At 44.0% G+C, this 27,426-nt stretch overlaps 1 protein-coding gene across 3 annotated transcripts in view; it reads right to left on the bottom strand.

The window, feature by feature from the left end:
• The window catches only part of SVEP1 (sushi, von Willebrand factor type A, EGF and pentraxin domain containing 1), a 168,047-nt gene that overhangs the window by 112,441 nt on the left and 28,180 nt on the right, over positions 1 to 27,426 (bottom strand). Inside the window, exon 1 of one of the 3 annotated variants that reach the window (XM_077345284.1) lies at positions 9,342 to 10,178. The exons of 1 other annotated variant lie outside the window; for it this stretch is intronic. In XM_077345284.1, coding sequence (XP_077201399.1) covers positions 9,342 to 9,887 — 546 coding nt within the window. In that variant the 5' untranslated portion in view covers positions 9,888 to 10,178. Of the gene's footprint in view, positions 1 to 9,341; positions 10,179 to 27,426 lie in introns of those variants that run through there. One more of the 3 variants, XM_077345282.1, reaches the window with a different exon arrangement.

Raw genomic sequence — 27,426 nt, 5'->3', positions numbered from 1 at the left:
GGGATGCAAGACCATTTAGGACATCCTTCTGTGTTGTTATACAGAAGCAGGCAGTGCCATACCCCCTCTGTTTGTCTCTTGCCTTCAAAACTCTACAAGGTTGCCATATGTCACCTGTGACTTGTCAGCAATTTCTACCCCCACATTAATGGGGCTGACCAAGATAAAGGACCTTGAGGATCACCATTTATGTCAATCAATTATTTACTTATTACTCGCCAAAACTGTGCCAAGATCTTGGGTACATTTCTTAGAGCCATGAAGAAGAGTTTGGGTCTTTTATTGTGTAACAAAACTACTTATTCTTAAATTTGGAAAAGGAAATGAAGATCTGTGCATTTTTAAATGGGGGAATGAGAAATTAGGAACATGAGCCAAAAAAAAGAGGATATAATACAATAGAGTTTAAATATAGAAGTGGTATAATAGCACAGAGAAACAGTGGTATAATAGCTCAGAGGAAGAGAAAAAAGGAGGCTGTTACACTGATATGCAACTTCCTATATTCATTCCCGTAATGGTATTTTAACATAATAGAAGTCTTACAATCCCTAGTAGGGCAGTATAATATTATCTCCAAGTTGTAATTTGTCTGCCAAAAAATAGACAAATCAAAAAGCCTACTTATACTCAATATTGAGAGAATAAATTACAGCTGTCTGAATGAATATAGGGTATACTAAGCTTTACTGAGGGTGCCAATTGTCTTCTTCTTCATGGATCATGAATTATGCTGAAACTAGGGGCAAAGCCCATTGCATTCAGGAATACAAGCGCTAGACTGAGGGTGGGATAACTCTGCGGATGGTCTCCCCCTCCCCAGGACCAGTAAAGGCTGCAGGTAACTCACCAGCAGGGGCAGCTCTCACATGGCAGTGATCTGTAGCCTCCAAGCATTGGCAGGAAATGGAAGGTGGAGACGGTGGTGGGGGGAATCAAAGACAATTGGCTGGCTGCTGGACAGACAGGCAAGCCGATTGGAGGAGGAGGTACTCAGGGGCGGGACAGCCACCTTGAGTGGGTGTTAAAGCGCTAAGTGGCATTTAAGCCATGAGACCAGCTCCTCCTCCAAGGCCTTACCAGAAATATAAAGTGGAACAGATATTATCAAACCACTTTGAGGGGGGGTTTAAAACAATGAGTTAATCTTAGCACTACTAAGGTGACTTACAAGAGATATTATAACTTTATATTTTATTCATTTTTAGGTCATATTAAATAACTACATAGAAATATACCCCTGATTTTATCAAGAATCAAAGGGCTGATTTATACATTAAGAGCTATGTAGGTTGGGTCTGGGGGTCACCACCAGGTGTAATGTGTAACAGTGAGAGTGTGGGTTTTTCCAACAGGCCAGTAGTTTCCTTGAAATATTTAAGGTCAGGAATAATATTGTTGCTGTTGTTGTTATTTAATCTCTATACTGCCCTCCCAGTGAGCTGGCTCAGGGTGGTTTACATTAAAACATATAATAGAATAGGAATAAAAATTCTAAAACTAGTCAGCATAATAAACAATTCAGATGTCAGAGATCCTCAGTGTCAGTCCATGGGTCCAATGACATCAACCAATGTGTTTCCTGGTACCTATTTAATTCTTTCCCAAGGTATCGCTCCCCCAAAGCAAAATAACTATCCTGACTTTCATTCACTTCACCGCACCATGAAACCATAAGCTGCAAAACTTTTATGTCTGTGGAGTAAATCCATTCAGAAACAGCTTCACCCATTGCTCGGAATTCAATTTTTAACATTTTCTGTATTTTTTAACGTTTTATTATTGGTTCAACTCCCCCTGCCCTCAGCCAACATGGTAGCCATTTTGGGTGGTGTCCTCTATTTACTCTCAAAACTCCAAGAATCCCCATTGGTTCAACAAGCCTGGGGACCCATACTTTTAGACAGGGCTGGTTTTACAACTGAATGACATGTAAGGGAAGTCAAGACTGATGTGAGCATCAAATACAAAATTCACTTTATAGCACCCCGTCTGTTTCTGCTTAAAAGAAATGATTTCTAACGTGTACAGAAGCAGATCACACACACCAAGTCCTTTGAATGTGCTCCAAGCAAACCGAAGTACTCAAGTCCTGTTCATATCAGTTGGAACATCCTCTTTTAAAACAGATTCTTAGGATTCTTCGCAAGCTGCCATACTCCACACTTCAGCACTTCATAGTTCGCATGCAGATTTTGAAAGTGCTTCCAGGAATATGCTATGTATATATACATGTAATCATGAGGAGTCTTCTTTCAATAAGGACCTTATCAATGTGTAATTATAAATGCCAGTAACACTTCATAAGCAAAAGTGAATGTTTGTATATATAAAAACAAGTTATTACGTGTTAAAAGACATAGCGCTTGTTATTACGTACAAAAATATAGAACTGTCAAGCTTCATACCTCAGTCATTCAGTCCTAAGCAGAGTTATAACCCACTAAGCCTACTGACTTCACCTTACTCAGAAAGGTGTAATGCTGCCTAGGATGGAAAAGTAAATGTATTAATGATTTCATATGTTTGTTATTATAAAGTGAAACTCATGATCAGCATAACTTCAACAGACTGTAGCTCATTCAGAACTGAAAAATGGAGAAGACTTATTTTGTTTATATTCAGAACCTTTCTTAGGACACAGGCTGATTTTCAGGAGGTACATTTCATGGTTCCTTCCAAACTAGCTTGTTTTCACACTGAGATAAACTCAGTCATTGTAAGGAACTCAGACAGAATCATTACCAAACCACAGCATACCTGTATTTTCCCAGCTGTAACCCCATATTATTAAGGATCTAGAGCCTGTGACATTTTTTCTGCTTTCTAACGTAATTACTGCACCAGCTGGTCATACACAGCCTGGCTACAAAGGTTGTGAAATGGCAGAGGAATGGTCCATGAAGCAGTTGGTGACATTGTATCACTGTTCTTCCCATGAACAAAAGTGTCTTAGGCAACTAAGAGTATACTATTTATTTATTAAAATGTTTATATTCTACCTACCCCATATCTCATGGCCTCACACCCCATTAAATGCCATGCGAAATAAAATACACTTGATCTAAAATAATAGGTGAAAAGTATTATTTGTTTCACTTAGAACTCATCTCACCCAAAGTGGCTTATGTTGTTCTCTTCCATTTTATCCTGACACCAATCTTGTGTCTTAGATTAGGCTGACAGTGTGGTCACCCAACAAGTCACCCAACAAGTTTCCACGGCAGTGTGAGGAATCAAACCTGGATCTCCCCAATTGTATACTTAACTACTATACCACACTGGCTGTCACTACAAATATTCACACCTGTATTTAGGAACTAAACTTTTAAAAAAAGTCTCTTCCTCCACTCCAGAGAGCAGCAACGACAGACAGCACACAACAGCACACGTAATAAAGATGGCAGGTTGAAGAATTACATCCTTAAGCCTTCAATGTATTTAGAAGAACTGCTTTTTGCACCCTGCATTTTACTACCCAAAGGAGTCTCAGTGGCTTACAGCCTCCTTTCCTTCCTCGCTCCACAACAGACACCCGGTTAGGTAGGTGAGGCTGAGAAAACTATGACTGGCCCAGGATCACCCAGTAGGCCGCATGTGGAGGAGTGGAGAATCAAACGTGCTTCTCCAGATTAGAGGCTGCCATTTTAAACTATCACACCAAGCTGGCTCTCAAGAAGGGTGTTATTAATTCTTCTTAGGACTGCACTGCCAATCCACTCTATCAACAGGATCCTGGGGGCAGCCACCCATCCTTACACAGTTATTGCCTGCCAGCCTCCTGCCAATCTCCTTTCTCTCTCACTTGCACAATGATCAGTAAATCCAGCAGCCAAACTCACAAATTAGCCCTGGGGAGGAGAGAGGCATGGTCCGGGAAGCAGGAGGCTTGAGACAAAGCAGCAAAGTGTGCCAGTAGTTGGCAGGGAGGAAGTCAGGCTGCTGTTGATATGTGCAGCAGAAAAGTGCAGCAATGTTTGATATCCAAGCAACTACCTGTAATCCACCTGCTTGAAAGTGTTAGGGCCATTCCGCACCAGGATCTATGTGGCAAATTGGTTGCGGGATGAAAAAATGCCATTTTAAATAGTGGAATTCGTCGTTATGCATACCTGGCTTTGTAGTAGAATCCAGTTGCATTTCTATCGTTTCCCACAGGTTTCCTGTCTCTGCAAAAATCGCTAGCCAGGAAGCGATATTGCCGAGCTTGTCCTGCCCCTGCCCGTCAAGCAGCCAATGGGCGGCCGTTATCATGATCCCTTTAAGGAAGTTTTAAAAAAACACACACACGTTGCAACGAATCTGCATTGATTCGTTGCAACGGAGAGACCCATCTAGGTAGCAGGTGGTGTTTGAGCTGCCGTTTCATCGTTGCCACGCTCCCCCCGAGTGAAAAAAAAAATACCCCCCCCCCGGGCTCGGGCGCGATTTTCAGCCGAAAATACAGTAAAAAATAAAGAGAAAATAAACCAGCAAATGGGGCTGTGTGTTGTTTTGTGCTTAGTGACTTAAAACAGCTCTGCAGCCAGGGAAGCCTCGCTGGGTAAACGAAGGCTCGCCGGTGCGTTTATCTCCACTCACTTGGAGAAAAAAAAATGGCGATCGCTTCGCCGGAAGATCAGAGGAGAGAGCTAGGGGGCGGGACTTTGCAGAAAACGCAACAATGGTAACGCACAGAACTTTTTCACTAGTGTTACTGATTGGTTGCAAGAGTGTAGCACTTTCCGGAGGGTGAATCCACTATTGGGGATTTCCCTGAAAGCGCTACAAGGAAGTGCTTTTTGCAGATCGGTTTCAGGAGTGTTGCAGATTGTCAACGACATTGTGCATAATGGCAAAACTGTAGCAATTTCAATTTGTAACCATTGTGCTATTTTGGACAAGTGCGGAATGGCCCTTAGAATATGCAAGATCTATAGTGTGCATGATTCAGCAGCATATGCAGGATATCCTACAGGGGGCATCAGAAGAGATGTGTAGTTAGCATAATTAGATAGAAATTTCTTTGTATTTTTCAAATCTTTGTCCTGATTGGCTCAATTGGAGACTTCGTTTGAGGACACTTCCTCCCTGATTGCCTCCAGAAGAACAACAATTAGTCAGTTAGGCTGTGAGGACTTTCTTTCTTTACAAAGTCGATTCTCTTCTCAATAAAGCTATTCTTTAAGCAATCAGTGCAATGCTTCTCTCTTACATATTTAAACTCTAATAGAAGAGAAGAGAGCTTTATATTAATTTTCTTTTTAAACTGTGGTGCAAGTGTGCTCATAGTTTTATAATATACTTAGAAACATTCAAGCATTATTGCTTATGGAAGAGCTGCCTAGCACTCAGGCGAGTGGAAAAGGTTTGGCAGGCTGTAATCTATATTTAGAGCTCTATGGAACCAGCGATTGACCAGCTTGCAGCTGACTGCTGAAGGGCAATGTCTCAGCAGATGCAGTGTGGTACTTGTATTGCTCTGATGTGCTGGAAGGCATATCTGGAAGCGTAAATTTGTGTAATGTGTAAAAAAGTAAATGAGTTTGTAAGTGTTAATTTAGGGACACAAACACATGAAGTTGCCTGATCCTTGATCAGACCATTGGCCAGACACGGTCTGTGTTGTCTGCTCCAACTGGCAGCAAATTTTACACTACCTGCTACAATAGCCTTTGAACCAGAAATGCCGGGGACTGAACCTAGAACTATCTGCACACAAGGCAAATACTCTGCCTCGGAGCCACAGCCACAGCCCTCTCATATGCATTAATGGCATCAGTACAACATCCTAAAGCTTTGGAATCAACTCATTTGTTTGTTTGACTTGCTGATTCTCTACTCCTTGAGTAACCATCAAAAAACTTGATAGTCTTCTGCAACTCAGTAATGTGAGATACCACCACTGATACCACCAAAACCATATAATAAAGATCCTGATGAATGCAGCTAATATACCTATTTCAGCTCCTGGGCTGTTTCTGCATCAAGATATTTTCTTTGGTGGTCAGTGTGCCGATGCAATCCTGTGTTATATCAACCTAAGCAGTAAAGGTAATCTGTTTTCTCTCCATTGTTAGCCATGGTTTTCCTCTCACATGTGATGGGCATTAAAGACTCCCAACCACCACCACTACCTCCACCACTGTGTTATCTGTTGACAGTTACAATTGTTCCCCCACCGTATTTTAATTTTATGTTAAAGAGCACTGGTATTGCTGCATGGGAATAGCACAATATCTTTAAGAAACCTTCCATGCATTTGCAAGGGAACCCCACCTCCCTCTGAAAGGCAGGATTTGGTGTGAGGAATTCTCTGCTGTATTTTAAAGAAAACCTCCCAGAGCATGAGTAATGCTGCACAGAAATCACACAACAGCTTTAAAAAATTGTTTTTAAAAAATCAAAATATTTGCAGTGACCTTCCAGAGATCCTCTTCCCCTTTTCCCTGTCCAGGTTGGAGGATTCTCCTGTGTCATGCTACTTACTGCAACTGACCAGCACTTCATAGACGTCCTGCAAATGAAGTTTCCCTTTCAGACCCAAGAAATGACTCGTGCTGATAGTGCCCTGCCCAGGAAATTACAGGAAATACCACTTTTTAACTGGTTTGTAATAAATAAGATGTTTTTGTTGGAGAAACAGGCGGCCTATGGTTGCGACACAAACAGGACAAATTCATTTGGGGACATGAAAAAAGTGTGAGTCAGGTAGCTGAAATGTAGAAAATCCCTGGTGCAAAAGAAGCCCTGGTGGATCCGTCACACATAATCTATGAGTTTCATACTTAGTAACTAACAACCCAGCAATGAAACCCCTTGGGGCAAAACTTGAAATATAAAGAAAATAAGGTGATAAGGTGAATTCCTGAATCCTTTTAACAGAAGGTGATGTTAAGGTGGTTATTCATTATCACTGTTAGGAAGGAACAAACTGGCACAACAGTCTAGCCAGGCCTTTTTCAGCACCTACCTTTTCATTTGAGGAACCATCTATATTGTGTATTGCAATATGCATAGTGCGATTGTGAATTTGTATAACGTGACTGTGCCAAGGGGAAAACTGTGCATTATATCAAAACGTGTGAAAGTCCCATCTGTCTAAAATTAAAAGGTGCCTTGGAAGGTTAGGATTTCAAACCAATTGATTAGCACCACCAATAACAACACAGTGAACAATATTCCTTTGCAATGTCTCCTTTGCTACCTATCCAAGGAGGCTTGATCACACAATGATTTTTTGGTAACTGGGTACAAGTAGAGGTGCTATAGCAATCATTTGCAGCTGGTTTATTTCATCCACACAGGAAAACCCAGTTGCAAATGGATTCTACAGTACAATGTCCAACAATTTCTGTATGCCATCCAGAAACAGTTGTGTGTTTCCTTCTTCTTTGATCTAACTCACAATTTCAACACCCATATTCACTGTACTACCTAGAAACAAAGTGCTCAACTGTGCAGCTAGACAGCCGCATCAGCAAGTACTGGTTAAAATATGACTATGTCATCAGTTTGCATCATAACTTGGGGTTTAACTGGACCAACAAGGTGGTTCATAGCTAGCAGTTGTGGCTTGGCACTTCATGACTTATGCATTTGCTGTGAAATCAGATACATGCTCTATGGCTGTTTTAACAAGGGAAGCGTAACTCAACTTTTCTTGGCCAAAGGATGTGGCATTTTCACATAACATTCTTTCTATGAGTCAGTGTGAATGTGTTTCTGGATATCTCCTGTCAAGGTAAAACCTGTGCTGGCTAGAATATGCATTTGATATTTAAAGGGCTTTCTGTCTACTTTTTTGGTATACTTTCATTTGCACGAATAGCATCCCCACACATAAGTGAGACTAAATGGGCATGAAAACACCCTGGCATCTGAATGTAAATTGTCACACTGGCTTATCTCATACAAACACATCTATCTTCCATTTGCTACCCGCTTTCCACTAACAATGTTCTCAAATGACCCATGAAGGTGCCATCCTTCAAACATTTATTTATTCATATTTAAACTTGTATATTTAAACTTGTATACTCTCAAAGACTCGTGGCTGTTTCCAGTAAATGAGTAAAACAACCCGTCCCATAAAACCCCAATACATTAAAAGATGGCTATTCATAATTCGTAGGAGTTAACTCCCCACCTCTCCAGTTGCAGTCAAGAGCTCATTCGTTAGGAGCAAGGGTCCTAACTTGCTGATTTGTTAAGGGTTATATTTGATTTAAATTAGATTCATTATACTTGTATGAGAGCCAGTGTGGCATTGCTGTTCACATGCCTAGGATCTGGGAGACTCAAGTTCCACTTGAAAAACAATGCCTATGAAGCAATATGAGAAGATATGAAAAGCTCTTTCTGAGATGGCCCACCTTTATTGATTTAGATATTTATACCCTGCTTTCCCTCCCGAGGAGGGTCAAAGCAGTTTACACGAGGCAGTTATCCCACCCACTATTTCATCCTGAGGCTGGTTAGGGTGGAAGAGGTAAGGTAAAGGTATCCCCTATAGCCAACACCTATAGGTATCCCCTATAGCCAAGGTAAGGTAAAGGTCACCTATAGCCAAGACCTATAGGTGACACTAGACATTACAGCCAAATAAAAAAGGTAAAGGTATCCCCTGTTCAAGCACCGAGTCATGTCTGACCCTTGGAAGGCTGAGTCAACCTTAAGCCGACTGCTGGGATTGAACTCCCAGCCTCATGGGCAGAGCTTTCAGACTGCATGTCTGCTGCCTTACCACTCTGCGCCACAAGAGGCTCAAGGTTTTATTTAGCGAGAGACTGCTAAATTATCCAGCAAATTTCTATGGCAGAGTGAAGATTCAAACCCGTGTCTGTCATTCAACACTGTCACCATTAAACCAACCTGGCTCATCATTCCTTTGCCCTGTGATGGATGGGACCATGAGCTAATCACAGTTCCCTTAGATCTGTTTTCGCAGAGCAGTTCTGTCTGAGCTCTCTCGGCATCACCTACCTCACGGGTCGTCTGTTGCAGGGAGAGGTAGGAGATGCGATTGTAAGCCACTTTGGGACTCCTTTGGTTAGTAAATAGCGGGATATACAAAAACAGCTCCTTCTGCAATGCAGGCTAATGACGGCGAGTGCCGACCCCCAAATGGGCACGGTTACTTCAGATTAAGGAAACTCTTAAGGGGACAAACCAAGGTTCTTCAGTGGGGCCTACTCTCCAAAAAATGCGGGCAAACGCTCATGTGCAGACGCAACCGTCCGTGCGCCATCCCCAAAGATGTGGCCCATCCATCCATCCATCCATCCATCCATCCATCCATCCATCCACCCATCTATTCGCGGTCCTCTGAGCAGCCCCGAAGGCCCGGGGTGGCCACTCACCGCCGCCTGCTGGAAGGCGCCCTTGGTGTAGGTGCCGCCCCCGCGGTAGCCGATGGCGGGGATCTCGCGGCTGAGCAGCGCGCACTTGTGCTGGTGCGGCCGCGCCGGGGGCGAGATGTAGTCCACGCGCGGCACCACGTTGCTCTTGGACGAGAAGGTGACGAGGGCGACGCGCGTGGCCGTGGGCACCACCGGGAAGTCGGAGAGCAGCTTCTTGACGAAGCGCAGCTCGCTGAGGAAGTTGGCCTGGCCCACGCTCGACGACTCGTCCACCAGGAAGACCAGCTCCAGCCGCCCGCTCTTCTCCCGCAGCTGCCTCACCTGCCGCTTGAACGCCCGGCCCAGCTTCTCCACTTTGCTCTCCGCCCCGGCGGCCACAGACGAGGACCAAGAAGGAGGGGAAGCAGGAGACGACGACGACGACGAAGAAGAAGCCGCCGCCGCCGCCAAGGCGCTCAAGTTGAGCGGGCGATAGAGGGCGAAGGGCGGGAAAGGCTCCCAGCCCCACACGCCGCCCCACAGGAGCACGCCCAGCAGGGGCCACATGCCGCCCCGAGCCCAGCCCAGCGCAGCCCTCGCACTCTTGGCGCCCTTGGCTGTTGCGGCCACCAACTCTCCCCGCCGGGTTTTGGCGCGCACGTGGAGAAAGAAGGCTGGCGGGCACTCTCCTCTCGACCGCCGCCGCCGAAGCGAAATCCCAAAAGCGGCTCTTCTCCGCCGCCGCCCGACCCTGAAGTGCTGGGGGGGGGGGGGATATCCGAGATATGCGCGTCTCTCCTCCCCTCGCTTGCTCTCGCTCGCCCGCCCGCCCGCTCGCGCTCTCTGTGCTGAAGTTGTTGCTGTCACCAGAGCCCCTCCGGTGTCTGCCGGCCTGTCAACATTCCCAGCGCAAACACATCGGCACCGAGGCTTAAGCTCTGATTGATCCCATATGTCTGGCAGGGAGCGACGGACGGAGGAAGGGAGGGGACGCCAAGGGGAGGGGGCCGATTTATTTATTTTTTAGGGGGAATAGATATATGTTTAAAAGAAAGTGAGAGCCGATGGATGGATGGGTCTAGATACCAGGAGTCCCAGGGTAATTGGAAACAGTAATAAAACAAGGGAGGGGCAGGATCACCTTCCACCTCTATTCCAGTATTTCCCAGGGTCCTGGAAAGGTTTTGCTTCCCCAGAACATCCCAGGACTGTAAAATAGAACTGATTTCCACTTTGAAAAGCATCAGGCTTACAAGTGAGGCTGCCATTCTAAGGATGCTTTCCTGGGACTAAGCTCCACTGAATAAAACGAGATGGACTTTGGAGCTGAGGGGTTTAAGGCCGCTGTCCAAGCCAACCTCCAAGTCCAGAATTCCTGTATCTAATCTAGCAATTAGTGGCTTCTTTCTTTGCTTGGAACAACGGGGCAGTGCCAGTACTTAGTCCTGGCACAAAGAAGAGAATGCCTCTAAGGATCAGCAAAATACATTCCTCTCACCACAGTCTACTTGTTCATATTTGGAGATCAGAGGACAGAGTTTCCAGTTGAGGTGCTGCTTACAGAACCCTAAAGTGTTAAAAAAAATAAACCTCTGCTTTAATTAGAAAGGTGATCTTAGATTACACTTTCTAGAAGCTAGTCTGGAGTGTCAAGGGTGTGTGTGACTAGGAATACATCCATAAAGAGATAGATGGGTATTAGTGCAGAATTCTGGCCCTATGATTATTTTGATCTTATTGAGGTGGTGGTTTTTGCTGGTCATGTATTTATTGAACTTATATTGTATGTGTCACAGTTTTCATGTTCTCTGTAAACCTTACGAAACCCCTACTATCCCAATGTGGATTTCCATTGTTTGCATTACTATCACACTAAGTCAGAATAGAAGCAATTTATGGAGATGCCAGAAATCTCTGGCATGCTCACACAGGAAAGGTAGATGTTAAAGAATTTGTCTGAGTTTGGATTTCATGGAAGTGAACGGAGGCAAGGGCCTAATCCTTGTTCAATTTAAAACAAGGTTCATATTCAAAATGAGTTGCTGGCCAGGTTCCTAGGGGTGAAGACAAGGATCAACTTGTCAAGTACAATCAAAGCACACACTTGCACTTTCAGCTGATCCCTGTGGTTGATTTAGAAGGAAGTAATAAGAATTGCAATGGATCTGACTTTTAGGTTTTCCGGGTTTTAATTATGATTTGAACCTCAGCAGTATGGATTCATTTGGGACACAATTTACCATGAACTGCTGAGCAAACCTTATTAAAAAGTTAATTCTCCTGTATATGTAAAGTGCCTTCATCTTTTCCTAGCGGTGATATGTGTCAAAAAGCTTTTAATAATAAAAAATTGCATTAAAATAATAAAATGATTGGAATTCTCTAAGAGACTATCTGGAAACTGCAATTGGTAGAGAATACAGCTGCTTTCTAGTAACAAGAGCCCAGAAGGGTGATCATGCTCCCCTGATTGTAAGACACCTCTCCAGGATACTGACGAAGAAGAAGAGTTGGTTCTTATATGCTGCTTTTCTCTACCTGAAGGAGGCTCAAAGCGGCATACAGTCACCTTCCCTTTCCTCTCCCCACAACAGACACCCTGTTCGGTCAGAACAGCTCTATCAGTGCTGTAATGAGCTCAAGGTCACCCAGCTGGCTGCATGTGGAGGTGTGCAGAATCAAACCCGGCATGCCAGATTAGAAGTCCGCACTCCTAACCACTACACCAAACTGGATCTCTGAATGCGTTTGAGTACAATTTCAAGTGCAGACATGATTTAGAACCAACTCACCTTCTTGACACTGACTGATCTATTCCTTTCAGATCTACATCTAGATCTAAGTCATTCAGCCTTCCTGAAGAACAGTGGTAGGAATCTACCTTGACCTGTCTTGTGATGTTGTGCAAGTCTGCCTTGAGACTGGCAAACTCAAGTAATGAACTTTTATTTATGTTGTTTTGAGGTGTGTTTTAATTGTGACAGTGCTGGTGCATGCTATGCTTTACAAAGAAGCCTTGATGGAAGGACAACTTGTGTTATCAGTATTTTATTTACTGACATTTTAGGCTGCCATGGAAACTCAAGACAAGTTTCAGTATAAGCCCATGCAATCAGTACAATGAGGCACCTGATAAGCAATGTGATAGGACTAGGGTTGCAGAAGTCTGAACCTCCATCAATTGTTCACAGGGAAACAGAATGGTGAAATTGACTAAACCTGACCATAAGAGGTTCATGTCTAATTTTCAAGAGAAACTGCAATATTTCATTTTAGACATGGGCACATAGATGAATATGCAACCAACCTCTTACAAACAAAAATATTTCAAACAAAAATATCCTCACATATACTGGCAGGTTTTTAGACTGATGCAGTATGAAACCCAACAAAACCAGTTGGATCATGATGGAATACCTGCCTTCCCCTAAAAAGAAGGCAGCTCTACAATACAGCTTTTGAGTCTTTGAAATGCTATCATCTGTGCACAGCTTTATTGTATTTACGTACAGCTAGCGTTCTTTTCTATGGAAATGGCATGGGAGAAATTCCCAATTGATTAGATCATTTATTAGACAGATGAAACACATCCTGCAACATTATTAAAACAGTTTGGCTGATTATAACTCCACATTCTGTAATTCCCTGTTGTCAGAACATGACAAGCTAATGCCGAGAGCCACTAACTGTGAAAACGCAGCAGTTTATTTTAATCTCAGCAACCTCCGCACGTGTTTGAAGCTGAAAACTAGAAGACAATTATACATTAATCCCCCTCATACGGAGATTAATAAAAATTCATATTTTGCTGGGTGACAGAATTCCCATCCCGCTGATCCACCAATCATTATACATTCAGTTGTTCCATATTCGACCCAATAGGACTGTGTGTCAAAAGGTTGATAGCTCAGTAGGCCATGAGACAAAATCATAATTTATATGTATAGAATGATTAGTTAGGCTAAAGGAAATTTATCCTTTAAAAAAAAAGATTAAATTTTAAATCAGCATACGTGATTCAGAAGGATTAGGAAATGAGGAACTTCTTGAAGACTGTCAAATTTGGTGCCCTGAAGGCATTCTGAAACAATGAAAATGCTAGGAAAGTCAAAAGAGATGACATATATATCTTTTGTTGCTGTTAGTATGTGTGTAAGAACTAGCCCTTTTTGATCACAGCTATTTTGGGCAAAATACTCTTGTGGTTTTGGCCAAGATGATATGACAGCTGCTGATCCATGCTATGCAACCTGTATCTACACTCTCCAATCACATAGGAAATGAAGGATGGGGAAAGAGCAAGCAAGATTGTGAGCAGGACATGCCAAAAACTGCAACCCCACAAACACAAATGTTACCCTCATGCGGTCTGTCCCCCATTTAATTCTGCACAAATCTGGGCTCTAATAGTACAAACAAGGCTGGTTCCAGATGTCTGGAGCACCCAAGGCACCACCACCAAGCCCCCTGCTTGTGCCATCCTTCTAGCCCATACACACCCCCACCTGCCTGTCTTTCTTTCCTTCCCCTTGCTGGCAGAGTAAGCAAAGGTACATAATTTGATATAGATAAAGCTTTATTCAGGAATTAACCTACTTGATAGTGAAGAGAGACAGAGAAAGGGTCACTAATTTTGAGAGAGAGAGAGAGAGAGAGAGAGAGTTTGTGGAACTTCCACAATGAAGCAGAATGTTGCCCTGAGAGTAGCAATCTGGAGACAAGGCATGAGACCTAACAAGGAGAAGTTGCTGCTCTCATTATCTAGTTGTCTTCTTGCTGCCACCTGCAGGGTCTTCTTCTTTGTACACCAGGTGTTTGCTTTTCCAACACCTTTGCTTTTTTCCCCTGCCCCTTTTGTGAACCTTCCCACTGACTGTATGACCTTTCCCCAAAGGGCAGTGTGTGCTTGGGAACACCACCACAGTACTTGCCAGGAGTGCCACGATAGTACACCACCTGCACGTTCTTCCAGTCAAGTTGTGGTTGAAGGCTCTTTGGCAGTGGTCCCTGGGCCCCAGCAGCTAGGGTATGCTGATGCCAGCCCTGGCCCTGGATGGAAGAAAGGGGGTGGAGGAAAAGGGCTTGTAGGTGAACAGCCAAAAAGAAGGGTTCTGTTCTTCTCAGCTATGCACTTAATCCAACGCAGTTCCTGCTTGGTGTGTCATTGGATTAGATGCAGGTTTAAACATAAGGGTTTATTTATTTGCTTGCTGATTAAAATGTAGCTAAACTGCTGTTCCCTCAAGACTTGGACTCCTCTTTAGCTCATAGTTCAAACTAAAAGCAGACAATAAAAGCAGGATACATATGGTGCCTCATAATGGCCATAGTGAGAAACCGATCACACGAACAATTTGATAAAGATAGCTTCTCTCAAGGCCACTCGTTAAAAGGCACTTCCATCAGTAGCCTATTCCAGAGTCCTGGGCCAATTACCAGGGGAAACCCTGGAAGGGGTTGCCATTGTCCCAACAGTCCCTTTAGTGCTCTAGTACCAGTGCATGCAAGTTGCCCCAGCAAGTGAATAGCATCTCTCTAGGCCATTTCATTTTGCCAAAATGACCTGGCAGCAGAGAAGCTGAAGCTACTTCTCCTTTTGCATTATAGTCCTATAGAATATTTCTATAAGGATGTCCACATTGGAGACACATGGTTTTGCAGTGTATGAATGGGCAAAAATAACAGAGCTTGGGCATTTCTATCTATCTATCGTCTCTCTGTCTGTCTGTCTGTCTGTCTGTCTGTCTGTTTGGCTTCTATGCTGCCCCTCACTTGGGGCAGTGTACATAGAATCATAGAATCACAGAATAATAGAGTTGGAAGGCACCTCATGGGTCATCTAGTCCAACCCCCTGCACTATGCAGGACACTCACAACCCTATCGCTCATCCACACTAACCTGCCACCCCCTTGAACCTTCATAGAATCAGCCTTTCGGTCAGATGCTAGCCAGCCTTCTCACTGCGAAGGGGGGGAAGAGGCAGGCGCGGCTGCCGGCAAATGCGCATGCGCGGCAGCTCTGTGCATGCACGTTTGTGTGGAGCTGCCACGTGTGTGTGTTTGCGCCCGCCGGTGAGGCACAAAGTGCATGTGCAGCAGCTTCACATATGGACGGTGCTGTCGTGCATGTGCATTTGCGCCCTTCTGGCAGGTGCAAACGTGCTTGCGCAGCAGCTCCACACATACGTGTTTGTGTGGCGCTGCTGCGCGTGCTCGGCACCCGGGCCGCCGGCCCTCCTCCACCCCCGGAAGCGATCCTCAACCAGGAAAAGGTCGGGGACTGCTGCATTGTAACATTTGTAACAATTTGAAATAAGGAAATATAACTAATATATAACATGTAACAGATCACAAAGAATGGCCTAACAGATGAGGGGGCATTTGGTTATCGGTGTTGCAGTTGTGTCAAATCTGAGGTGCTCATCAATGGTCTTTCCCAAAAGCCTGGTGGAAGAGCTCTGTTTTGCAGGCCCTACAGAACTGTTGGAGTTCCGATAGGGCTTTGACCTTATTGGGGAGCTCATTCGCCCAGGTAGGGGACATGGAGAAGGAGGTTCTGGCTTTGGTCGAGGCCAGATGGATTTCTTTTGGGCCAGGGATTACTGGGTTGTTGGAATTTATAGAGCAAGTCCCTCTTCGGAGACTATAGACAAACAGACAGCCCTTGAGATACGCAGGGCCCTGACTGCGTGTGGCTTTGAATCACAGAATCACAGAATCATAGAATCACAGAATCATAGAGTTGGAAGGGGCCATACAGGCCATCTAGTCCAACCCCCTGCTCAACGCAGCATCAGCCCAAAGCGTCCTAAAGCATCCAAGAAAAGTGTGTATCCAACCTTTGCTTGAAGACTGCCAGTGAGGGGGAGCTCACCACCTTCTTAGGCAGCCTATTCCACTGCTGAACTACTCTGACTGTGAAAAATTTTCCCCTGATATCTAGCCTTTATCTTTGCACTTGTAGTTTAAACCCATTACTGCACATCCTTTCCTCTGCAGCCAATGGGAACAGCATCCTGCCCTCCTCTAAGTGTCAACCTTTCAAATACTTAAAGAGGGCTATCATGTCCCCTCTCAACCTCCTTTTCTCCAGGCTGAACATTCCCAAGTCCCTCAACCTATCTTCATAGGGCTTGGTCCCTTGGCCTCAGATCATCCTCGTCGCTCTCCTCTGTACCCTTTCAATTTTATCTACGTCCTTCTTGAAGTGAGGCCTCCAGAATTGCACACAGTACTCCAGGTGTGGTCTGACCAGTGCCGTATACAATGGGACTATGACATCTTGTGATTTTGAAGTGATGCCCCTGTTGATACAGCCCAAAATGGCATTCACCTTTTTTACCACTGCATCACACTGCCTGCTCATGTTTAGCTTACAATCCACAAGTACCCCAAGGTCTCGTTCACACTCAGTGTTACCTAGAAGCGTATCCCCCATCCAGTAGGCATGCTTTTCATTTTTCTGACCCAGATGCAGAACTTTACACTTATCTTTATTAAATTGCATCTTGTTCTCATTTACCCATTATTCCATTGTGTTCAGATCTTGTTGAACTCTGTTTCTTGAACTGTTGAAGGTGAGCACCAGCATCTTAAAGCTGATCTGGTATTGAATTGGTAGCCAATGCAGCTGATAGGAGGATCAGTATAATCTGGGCTGTCCATGGTGCTTGGGAGAGCGCTTGGGCAGCCACATCTTGAAACAACTGTAGTTTCTGGAGCAGGGGTAAGGGAAGGCCTGCATTGAATGAGTTGCAGTAATCCAGGCTAGAAGTGACCATTGCATGGATCACTGTGGCAAGGTGTTCTGGGATCAGGTAGGAAGAAGAAGAGTTGGTTCTTATATGCCACTTTTCTCTACCCGAAAGAGGCTCAAAGAGGCTTACAGTCGCCTTCCCTTTCCTCTCCCCACAACAGACACCCTGTGAGGTGGGTGAGGCTCAGAACAGTTTTATCAGTGCTGTGTTGAGCCCAAGGTCACCCAGCTGGCTGCATGTGGGGGAGTGCAGAATCGAACCTGGCATGCCAGATTAGAAGTCCGCACTCCTAACCACTACACCAAACTGGCTCTCACTAGTAACTTTGCTTGGTGGAGATGGAAGAATGCCAGCTGCGCTACTCTTGTGAACTGAGCGTCCATTGTTAAGGAAGGCATTATCTTTGTGATGATATATTCATTAAAAATTAGGGGCGGAGGTGCTCAACATGCTCACCAGTCATAGTGTGAGGGGATGTCTGCTACATTCCTTATTCTCTTGAATGTATGGGGAGAACTACAGTGTATGGGGAGTTCCTACCGCATGGTTCACAGTTTCTTGTGGTCGCTGGGAGCACAGAAAGGAATGGGGGCTGTAAGTGTAAGTTTTGAAGGCTAGAATAATGTAAGAACCAGGTTTAAGACAATTCTAGTAGGGAGTGGGTAATCCAGTATCATGACATACATTGATTTTGATCATTTGCAATTTAGCTAATCCTCTCTTATGCAGCAAGAACAGCTTTAGAAGACACAGAAAGATGCTGCAGTTTTCTCCAAGGGCCAGATTTGGGAGATCCATTAGGATTCCGTACACCATGGTATGTGTGTGCATGTATTTAAACTAACCAGCAGCTCTGTGTTGTTACTCTGAAAACCAAGAAGTCCTGTGGCATGCGTAGCTGAATCTTTTCCTGCCATACGGTTTTCCTACCGTGAATCACCATCTCTCCCTAAGGCTGGTTAGCTGTCCAACTATGGGGAAAGAAGTATTTAGTTTGGCCCTGTTCATTTTATTTTCCCTTTCCTTGATAATTGCTCCAGACCATTTTTGTCCAACAGTATATTTTGCCTTTTTGTGACCATTTCATTACAAGTGATATTCCATTCTTCTTTTTTTGTGAGTCTGGAATTATGATGGTCCATCGGCACCCGTATAAAATTTCAACTTGGCCTGTGCATACCAATGTACAAAGAGAAGGAGGGGGAGTTCTCCCTAGATTAACTACAGCAGGCAAGATGCCAAAGGTTTCTTTTGTGTCCCGGGTAATTTGAAGTTGGTGGCCAGGAAAAGCCAAGTTCTTAATTTATGGGAAAGAGATAAATAGAGGTGGAAGTGGCAAATCTCTAAAATCTTCTGGGGATGCCTGCTGAGTAAAATGGGTATTCTTTCTGTTTGTTGTTGGGAGAAAAGGGGTGAATAGAGGAGTTCTTCATTAAGGTCTCCCAACTTGGAAACTAGCTAAAATCCATATGCCCTGTGGAAGAATAAGGGGCCTGGAGGACCAAGTCTGCAGTACCCCATTTGAAATATGAAGATTATAATCTGTCCCTTATAGGGCTGATTCAAGACTTACAATAGGTAACAGAATACATGTAAAAGAGTGTTGAATTGTGAAAGTGATACTTTAAATTGTTTTTATGTTGACATATTTGGCTGTAAAGAGCCTCTTGTGGCGCAGAGTGGTAAGGTAGCAGACATACAGTCTGAAAGCTCTGCCCATGAGGCTGGGAGTTCAATCCCAGCAGCCGGCTCAAGGTTGACTCAGCCTTCCATCCTTCCGAGGTCGGTAAAACGAGTACCCAGCTTGCTTGCTGTGGGGTAAAACAGTAATGACTGGGGAAGGCACTGGCAAACCACCCCGTATTGAATCTGCCAAGAAAATGCTAGAGGGCGTCACCCCAAGGGTCAGACATGATTCGGTGCTTGAACAGGGGATACCTTTACCTTTTTTATTTGGCTATAATCTCTAGTGTCACCTATAGGTCTTGGCTGAGTATACTACAAGATAAGGGTAATTGACTGACTTTCCCCAGGTGAACGAGGTAGGGAGAAATGATGTGAGATTTGCTTGCACTAGGCCCATTTGAGGAAGAAATTTGTGCCACAAATAATTAAAACCTGTTAACTGTTTAACTAAATTAGCAACTGAGCAAAGGCAAATGACAAAATGACAAGCTTTTTCTCTTACTTGAGATGGTCGATTAATTATTTCAGGCCCTCCATTTAAGTGTACATTTATTTGAAGCTCAATTAATTGTACAGGAAAATATGAAATGTTTTTGCATTCCAAGTGCCAACAGTAGCAGTTTGTGCTAAGCTATAAAAATGATGCTGAACCCATTTTGAAATAGCGCCCCAGAGAAATTATAGAGCGTACTTCCTAAGATGCAAATGTGTTTTGTGACTCATTTCTCCTACCATAAACTGTAAGGGTGTGCTTTTCACATCCTCATACCTAGTGCCTAAACATGGTCATTCCCATTAAAATTGTGCCATATGGCTTTTATTAACTGGGAGATAAAAAGAATACATAAAAATCATGTTGAAACCACAAAAAGACTGTTGGGGGGTGGGATCCAGACATTTCTGAAATCTTTTGGGGACTCTTAAATGGAAAAAAATAAGGTTACTCCTGCTGCAGTGACCTCTCTGCTACCTGGGATGTCAGAATCACCCAGACGTAACCCAGCTGTCCTTAAACCGAAAAAGGGTGGATTGGAGAATTTTTGCAAAGGGGTTTCCACAGAGACTACTTTTTTCTGATTGTCGCTATGGAGGTTCGCATGGAACTGAGTTTCTCAATGGTTTCAAATATTATTTTAAAAATTCTAAAGGCGCTGGGGGAAAAGCACAGCCAATTTTATATCTGAAATGCAGCCACTATTTAATTTATTCCATTCACTAACTGCAGTGCCTAAGGGTTTGGAACGGTTGCAGGAATTTTGAAACAGCTATGTTGAGACACCCCCTCCTTTTTATATGAAAATTAATATAGAGGAATAATGAGGATGGGGGTAAATAAAGGAAAAACACAACTAAAAGCGTGTCTGATCAGAAAGATCAAGACAGATTACTACGTTTGTCTATAGCAATAAAAAAGAGCAAGAATCCAGAAGCACCTTAATTACCAACATAATTTGTGGCAGGGTATGAGCTTTTGTGAATCATAGCTCACTTCTTCAAACACCTGCTATTGTCATTTGTCTGCTATTGTCATTTGGCATCTGAAATCACTCCAAGACAGATGGACTCACTCCACTGTCCTTATGACAGAAGGACTCACATTCAAACTGTATCTGAAGAAGCGAGCTGTGACTCATAAAAGCTCATACCCTGCCATAAATTGTATTTACCTTTAAGGACTGGACTCTTGTTCTTTTCTTCTGCCCAGAAAAAAAATAAATACAAGACGTTATATCCTAACTTCTTCTCAAAATATTTAGAAGAATATTGCAAGACAAATGGCAAATTTAGTATATCTCTTTAGTACAGTGGTTCTCAACCTTCCTAATGCCGCGACCCTTTCATACAGTTCCTCCTGTTGTGGTGACCCCCAACCATAAAATTATGCACGTGTTCTTTCACAGAAATTAAACCAAAACTGACCAAATGGCGTGAAGATCCATCGGTCATGATTGCATATACATTGTTTTTTTCCTGGTGTTTCTCAGTTTAGTTCTGACACTTGTCTCACCATGCCAATCTCATTCTTTTCCACTGCTCCAGACAGATGAATGCTCTATCTCGATCTACCCCGAAAGGCTATTGTGTGTATGGTGCCTCCCCAGCCACGCTGCTTCCCCTGCTCTGACCCCTATGAAAGGGTCATTCGACCCCCAAGTGGGTCCTGACCGCCCAGGTTGAGAACTACTGCTTTAGTACAATGTGGGGCTGCATTATGACTTTCATGGGCCTAGACACTTTTGCTTTCGTGGGACCCTCCTCATATAATAATATCAAAATTAAAAATTATTTTTGGTACAACTTTAAGTATTTCAACTTTCTTCTTAGGCAAATTTAATAGATTTTCATGATCCCTAAAAAAAATTTTTTTCCCCTGATGTGAGAAAAAAAACATTTTTTCGATCCTAAAAAGTTCATTTTTTCTTCTAATTTTAAAAGAAGAGTAAATTGGCCCTGAGTCATGGAGCACTCTTCATGGTGTGAGGGGAGTTCTCCACATGCACAACAATAAAAAAATCCTGAAAGTTGCCTTCATTAACATCATGGCAACTAAAAAACGAGAGAGAGAGAGAGAGAGAGAGAGAAAGAGAGAGAGAGAAAATAGGAATACACAGTACAATTCTAAGCAGAGTTGCACCCTCCTCCACATTCAGCCAGCTGGGTGACTGTGAGGAAAGCTTTAGGGGGGTCCCCTTCAAACCTCTGCGGGTTCTACTGATTTCTGAGCACCAATAACCAAGCTGAGTCCAGATGGTTGAAAAAAGGAAAAGGATTTACTTAAAATCTTTCCAGAGTTACATAAAAAATCAGATAATGCGGAGATGCTGTGTGACAGAAAGCAAAAAGAAGACCCTGTCTAATCCTGCCCCCCCCCCTAAAGCTGGGAGACGGGCAAGGTTCAGGTTAATTGTAATTCTCTTTGAAGGTGCCTTTTGCACCAGCAGAATTCCTCCGGATGGAAATTAGGATCTGCAAGAATGAGGCTGTTGGTCTAAGAAACCATTCCCATTTATACCCAGCAAGGCATCTTTGAAGTGTCTCTGCTGGGCAATAGAAAAGATGCATAGACTTGACCATTTGGCCCAGTGTTGCTTTGGTGTGACCCAGGCAGGAAGAGACAAGGCAATTTGATGTTATCACAGATCCATCCTGGGAAGGCTTTGCAATTTATGGTGGGGCTGGACATCGTGCTGTTTGCATTGAGGTGTGTTTGCGTTGGAGAATTACATGGGAGTTAGCCTGTCACAGTGACCTTGGGCCAGTCACAGTTCTTTTAGGGCTGTTCTCTTAGAGCAGTTTTCTTCGAATTTCCTCTCAGCCCCAGCTACCTCACAGGGTGTCTGTTGTGAGGAGAGAAAGAGAAAGGTATTTGTAAACCACTTTGGGACTTCTTTAAGTAGTGAAAAATATAACCTTAATAGTCAGTAGCCTGCCGCCAGGATCTGCGCCAGGCACACATAACTTTTCTTATATGTGGCATTTGAATGCATCTGAAGAAAAGCAACCTCAGAAGCTGTTGTATAGTGGGTTCGATAGGGGATTCCAGACCCCAGGCTCAGCCCTCTGTTGCCTCACATACACAACAGAAGCAACCTCCAGTTATACTGGGTGACTTCAAAGAGATTTTAACAGTATGTTCTTGTTACCAGAATCTTAAAATGGAACAGGAGCACTGCTGAGAAATTGCCTTACATAGATTTGAAATTCTTCATGCAAAATGTGGGGTTTTGGGTTTTTGTACTTCACAGCCTCTCATGTTTGCAGCTTTACATCCTTGCTTCTGGCTTTATAATCATAGTTTGTTTAATTTTTTAGTGTACTCCTTAGTAATTTAGTTGGCTTTTCCGAGACAGCAGGGTAATTCCTTTATTGAGCTCTTCTATTTGCTCCTCCGAGATAACCAATGTGGTTTAGTGGTCTGAGACACACTAGAAAGGGGGAGGGGTAAAAAAGAATTTTTAAAAGTGTGTGAGACTCTATAAGTGTTTGAGACCCCCACCTATCAGCTCCAGTAGAAGGGCTGTTTTTTTGTACTCCACTTTTTATTACCTGAAGGAGTAACACTCATAATCACCTTCCCTTCCTCTCTCCACAACAGACACCCTGTGAAGGGGGGGGGGCTGGGGGCTGAAAGAACTCTGAGAGAACTGTGCCTGGCTCAAGGTCACCCAACCGACTGCATGTGGAGGAGAGGGGAATTGAACTCGGTTCTCCGGATCGGAGGCCACTGCTACACCAAGCTGGCTCTGTAGGGATTCTAACAAGCCCACGAGAATCCGTGGAAGTTGGAAACTGACCTGTGTTAATCCAGTGTCCAGAAATGTGTTTTCTTGAAAGGACTGAGAATGAAGAAAAGAGCAACATTTGCCCTATAAGTAATGAATAATAACTAAGTCCACTAATTTTCTAAGAATCTGATAAACATCCAAACAGAATACAGAAAGGTGACTTCACATATTGTACTGTAAATGTAATCTTGTTTACTAAAATGGAAATAAATGTGTGTAGTAGTGACTCAGTGCAACGTAGTACACGGCATGGTAGAGGGTTCAGATACCAACTCTATCCTGAAAGCTACTTTGGTTATCACCCATCTTGCAAGGATCAAGTGGGAAAACCAATTTATGCTTGCTTTCTTCTTAGAGAAATGGCCGGGGGAAATGTGATACAATAATAAGAAAAAATGTCTCTTAAAACAAGGCCATGATCCAATGTAATTACAGATTCAGTACTATGAATTTCATTTTAGCACAAGTCTCAATTTCCTGAACTGTCAACCCCACTGAGTAATAGCTGCGCCTGATTTTATTTAACGGATCGATCCGAATAATGATATCATTATATCACCTCCCTCTTGAATGAAATAAAAAATATACATGGAAGGTTTTGGCCACGTTGGAGAAAAATGGCAAGATATGTTGTTAAATTACACTATTTATTATACAATATACTTCTCTGAGCTTGATGTTTCAGAGGTCTTTATGAAATAAAAGTTCTATGAGAAACGTGGCAGGAAGTCCAGGCTGAAGTGATATAAAGCTACAGAGCTGCACAGCTGCAATCTGGATTACTGTTCCCAGCGAGGCCACTTCTGTGCGGGCCTCATTTACTTCATTACAAACTACGTTTGCGTCATACTTTTCTTCCATCAGGGAGCCCAAGGCTGCACAGACTAGGGCCTATTCTGCACACAATAGATAATGCACTTTCAAGACACTTGAGAAGTAGATTATGCTGTTCTGCACAAGAAAATCCAGCTGCGAAAGCACATTGAAAGTGCATTATTCTATAGGTGTGGAATGGGTCCAGGTCTCCTACCATGACACTTCCCAGCTTCAGAAAGAGTAATGCATCATGTATCTTCCAGCCATGCACTGAGTTTAAAATGGCCTGACTGTTGAGCATTTTAAAATACTTTTTGTGCTGGAGTGGTGGTTTTCTCTGATCACGGTGGGTTTTTTGAAATGTCATTGGATTTATTTTTACTAGACATCGGGTTCAGTGAGCTATATCACAGTGAGCGGATGGTGTTTTAGCAGCATATTGATCATTAATAAGGTGACCAGATTTTAACATTGGTAAAGTGGGACACCATTGACGGGGGGGTTCTTGATTAAAAATTTGGTCTATATGGAGCAACAAAAAGTTTCATAGAATGCATAGAACGCAAAAATAGTATTGTAATATATATTTTTAAAATTTCAACATAAGTACAATTTGCCAGGTGCCCCCAGATGTCCCTCCAAAAGTGGGACAATCTGATCCCCTTAATCATTAACTAATGGGGGGGCAGCATGGTGTAGTGATTGAGTCACCTTTTTCTATTCTGCAGGGCTGTTTGTCAGATTCTTTGAAAATAAGTGCACTTAATGTTGTTCTTCATTACTTCTTGAGTAAATGCAGCTGTTTTCTTTGTTTTGAGTCATTCCAAGAAAATACAAAGCATTTCCTGACACTGGTTAGCACAGGTCAGTTTTCAACTTCCATGGAGTTTCCTGTGCTCATTAGAATCTCTACAGAGCCAGCTTGGTATAGTGGTTAGAACGGCAGCCTCTAATCTGGAGAACCATGTTCAGATCCCCACTCCTCCTCCACATGCAGCCAGTTGGGTGACCTTGGGCCAGACACTGGTGTCTCAGAATTCTCTTAGCCCCAGCTACCCCACAGGATGTCTGTTGTGGGGAGAGGAAAGGAAGGTGATTATAAGCCACTTGGATGTCTTAAGGTAGACAAAGTGGGGTATAAAATAACTACTGTTCCTCCTCCTCTTCTGATTTGGGATGTCTTTTTTGGGCACAGGGTATGATCAATATGAAGAAACAAGAGTACTTTCCCAACTGAATGATATGAGGAGGGACCCATAAGCAGATTTATTTCTTGACTAGCAAAAAAGCCCATTTAATTTTGTAATAAAATGGGCGCTAGACTGACCTTGTGGGAGTGGGAGCAGATGAACCTCTGAAGTGAAAAGCGCGCTCATTCCACAGCCACGGTCCTTCCTACCGCATGACTACAATTCCCGTCATGCTCTCTCCACCGTTGCGGCTGACCTTTTCCTTCCACCCGCCCGCCTGGCTGTCCGTCGGGCCGTGCGCCTGTGCATTGGAAGCAGCGTCCGGGGCAGGCAGGCAGTCAGCCGGGCAGGGAGGCTTCTCTTTAAAAAGAGAAGCCGGCTCGCTGGGGCGGCGGTGTGACGCGGAGCCGCCATCCAGCCGGCTAGGGAGGCTGGGCAGGGGGGCGGCGTGCTCGCTCGCTCGCTCTCTTCCTCGCCCTCTCTCTTCTGGGGCAGCGTGGATGGCGGCTCCGCGTCACGCCGCCGTCCCAGCGAGCCGGCTTCTCTTTTTAAAGAGAAGCCTCCCTGCCCGGCTGTCTGGCGACGGGGGCGGCGGGGCTCTCGGGGGCCGGCGCGCTCGCTCGCTCCCTCTCTTCCTCGCCTTCTCTCTTCTGGGGCAGCGCGGATGGCTGCTCTGCGCTCCCTTGGGCGGCGGCCTGACACGGCAAGAGGCGCTTTGCGCCTCTCGCCGCGTCAGGCCGGGAGCAACTGCGAGCCACGCTGCGCGCGGCTCGCAGTTGCTGGGGCTGGGAATCAGAGGGACCAATCGGCAGGCGCTTTGCGCCTGCCGATTGGTCCCTCCAATTGTCTGTCATGAGGAAGGGTCCAATTCAGACCCTTCCTCATCCCGGACACATCCCGCCCTCGAACGCCTTACTCCTTTATTTGGTGCCCGTGGCGCCACGGGCGGTGTACAGATTTGTAAAGGCAAGTGTTGCTGAGGAGTGAGCAAGGAAGAGCCTTCCTTAGAGGATGTCACAAGAAGTGTGAAAGCACAGGGATGGCTGCCTTAGTAATGTGTAGGCCATGGTGCTTAGCAGCTAAAAGGACCCAATGTGGGTACGGGACATGATGTTACTGGCCCAAGGCAGAAACATAGCCACACAGCTACACAGTGCTCAGGTAGCAGCCCCAATGTGTCTGCCACCACTTTACAGGCTTCTAGTAAGGGCTTCATGTCCTCTTTCTCTTGATTGCCATTCACTGATGCATAGATTCAGATAACCTATTATTTATATTCATTTATTTACATCATTTATACCACACTCTTCTTTGCAATAGGAACCCAAGGCCGCTTATATTATTTTCTTCTCCACATTTTATCCTCACAACAACCCTGTGAGTTGGGTAGATCTGAAAGTATGTGACCGGCCCAATGTCACGCAACACACTTCCATGGCAAAGTGGGGTCTCCCAGATCCAAATTAGTGTTTTTTCAGGTTTGAGTATGTTGAATCTGAAAAATATCAGTATTTCTCGATATTCCTCAATCTCAATACTGGTAAGGTATTCAGATTTGATAATAAGTTGGGGATCTTGTTTTGTTTTGTATTTTTGCTTTCTTATACTTTAAGGAGACCATTATAGTTTCTGTGGCTGTAGTGGGCAATCGATTCAGGGGTCTGTTTTTTTCTTTTCTTTTCTTGATGTAGAGGCACAAAATATGCAGTATAGCTGCTGGGGCCTTTCCTCACAAGAACTGCCAACTCTGAAAAAGATTGGCTTGCCGGTCCAATGCTAAAGAAGGTGCCCCCGTCCTCCATTGTTTCCAATGGAGAGGGGAAAGACATTTAAAGGGATCATGCTCCCTTTAAATGCCTTCTCCAAAATGTGAGTTAACTCTGAAGGGATTTAGAGAGCTCATGGCCCCTTTAAACATCTTCACCAAGCTTCAAGTTAATGCCAAAGGATTTTAAAGGGACTCTGATCCCTTAAAACATTCTTTAACTGTAGTCATCTAACAGTCATGAAAAAATCCCAAATATTTTGGGTGCTTGGCTATATTGGATAGCAGAAAAGATAACTAAATTTATATTTGGCTGAAATAATACCCAACAAATACCTATAAGGTATTTTCCTGGTATTTTTTAATTGGGATACAGCCAAATGTACATCCCTACTATAAGATTGTTCTTTCCTCCTCTGTTTTATGCTCACAACAACAATACTGCGAGGTAGGCTGGGCTGAGAGAGAGTGACTGGTCCAAGGCCACTCAGAAAGCTTCCATAGCAGAGTAGAGATTTGAAACTGGGTATCCCAGATCATACTCTGGGACTCTAACCACTACACCATGTGGGTTCTCTAAACTCTTAACAAGCCACCATTGGTACA

The sequence above is a fragment of the Paroedura picta genome, chromosome 7 (genome assembly GCF_049243985.1).
Source record: "Paroedura picta isolate Pp20150507F chromosome 7, Ppicta_v3.0, whole genome shotgun sequence".
In the NCBI taxonomy this organism is placed as follows: Eukaryota; Metazoa; Chordata; class Lepidosauria; order Squamata; family Gekkonidae; genus Paroedura; species Paroedura picta.
The sequence above is the reverse complement of the archived record's forward strand: the minus strand, read 5'-3'. Positions and strand labels throughout refer to the sequence as shown.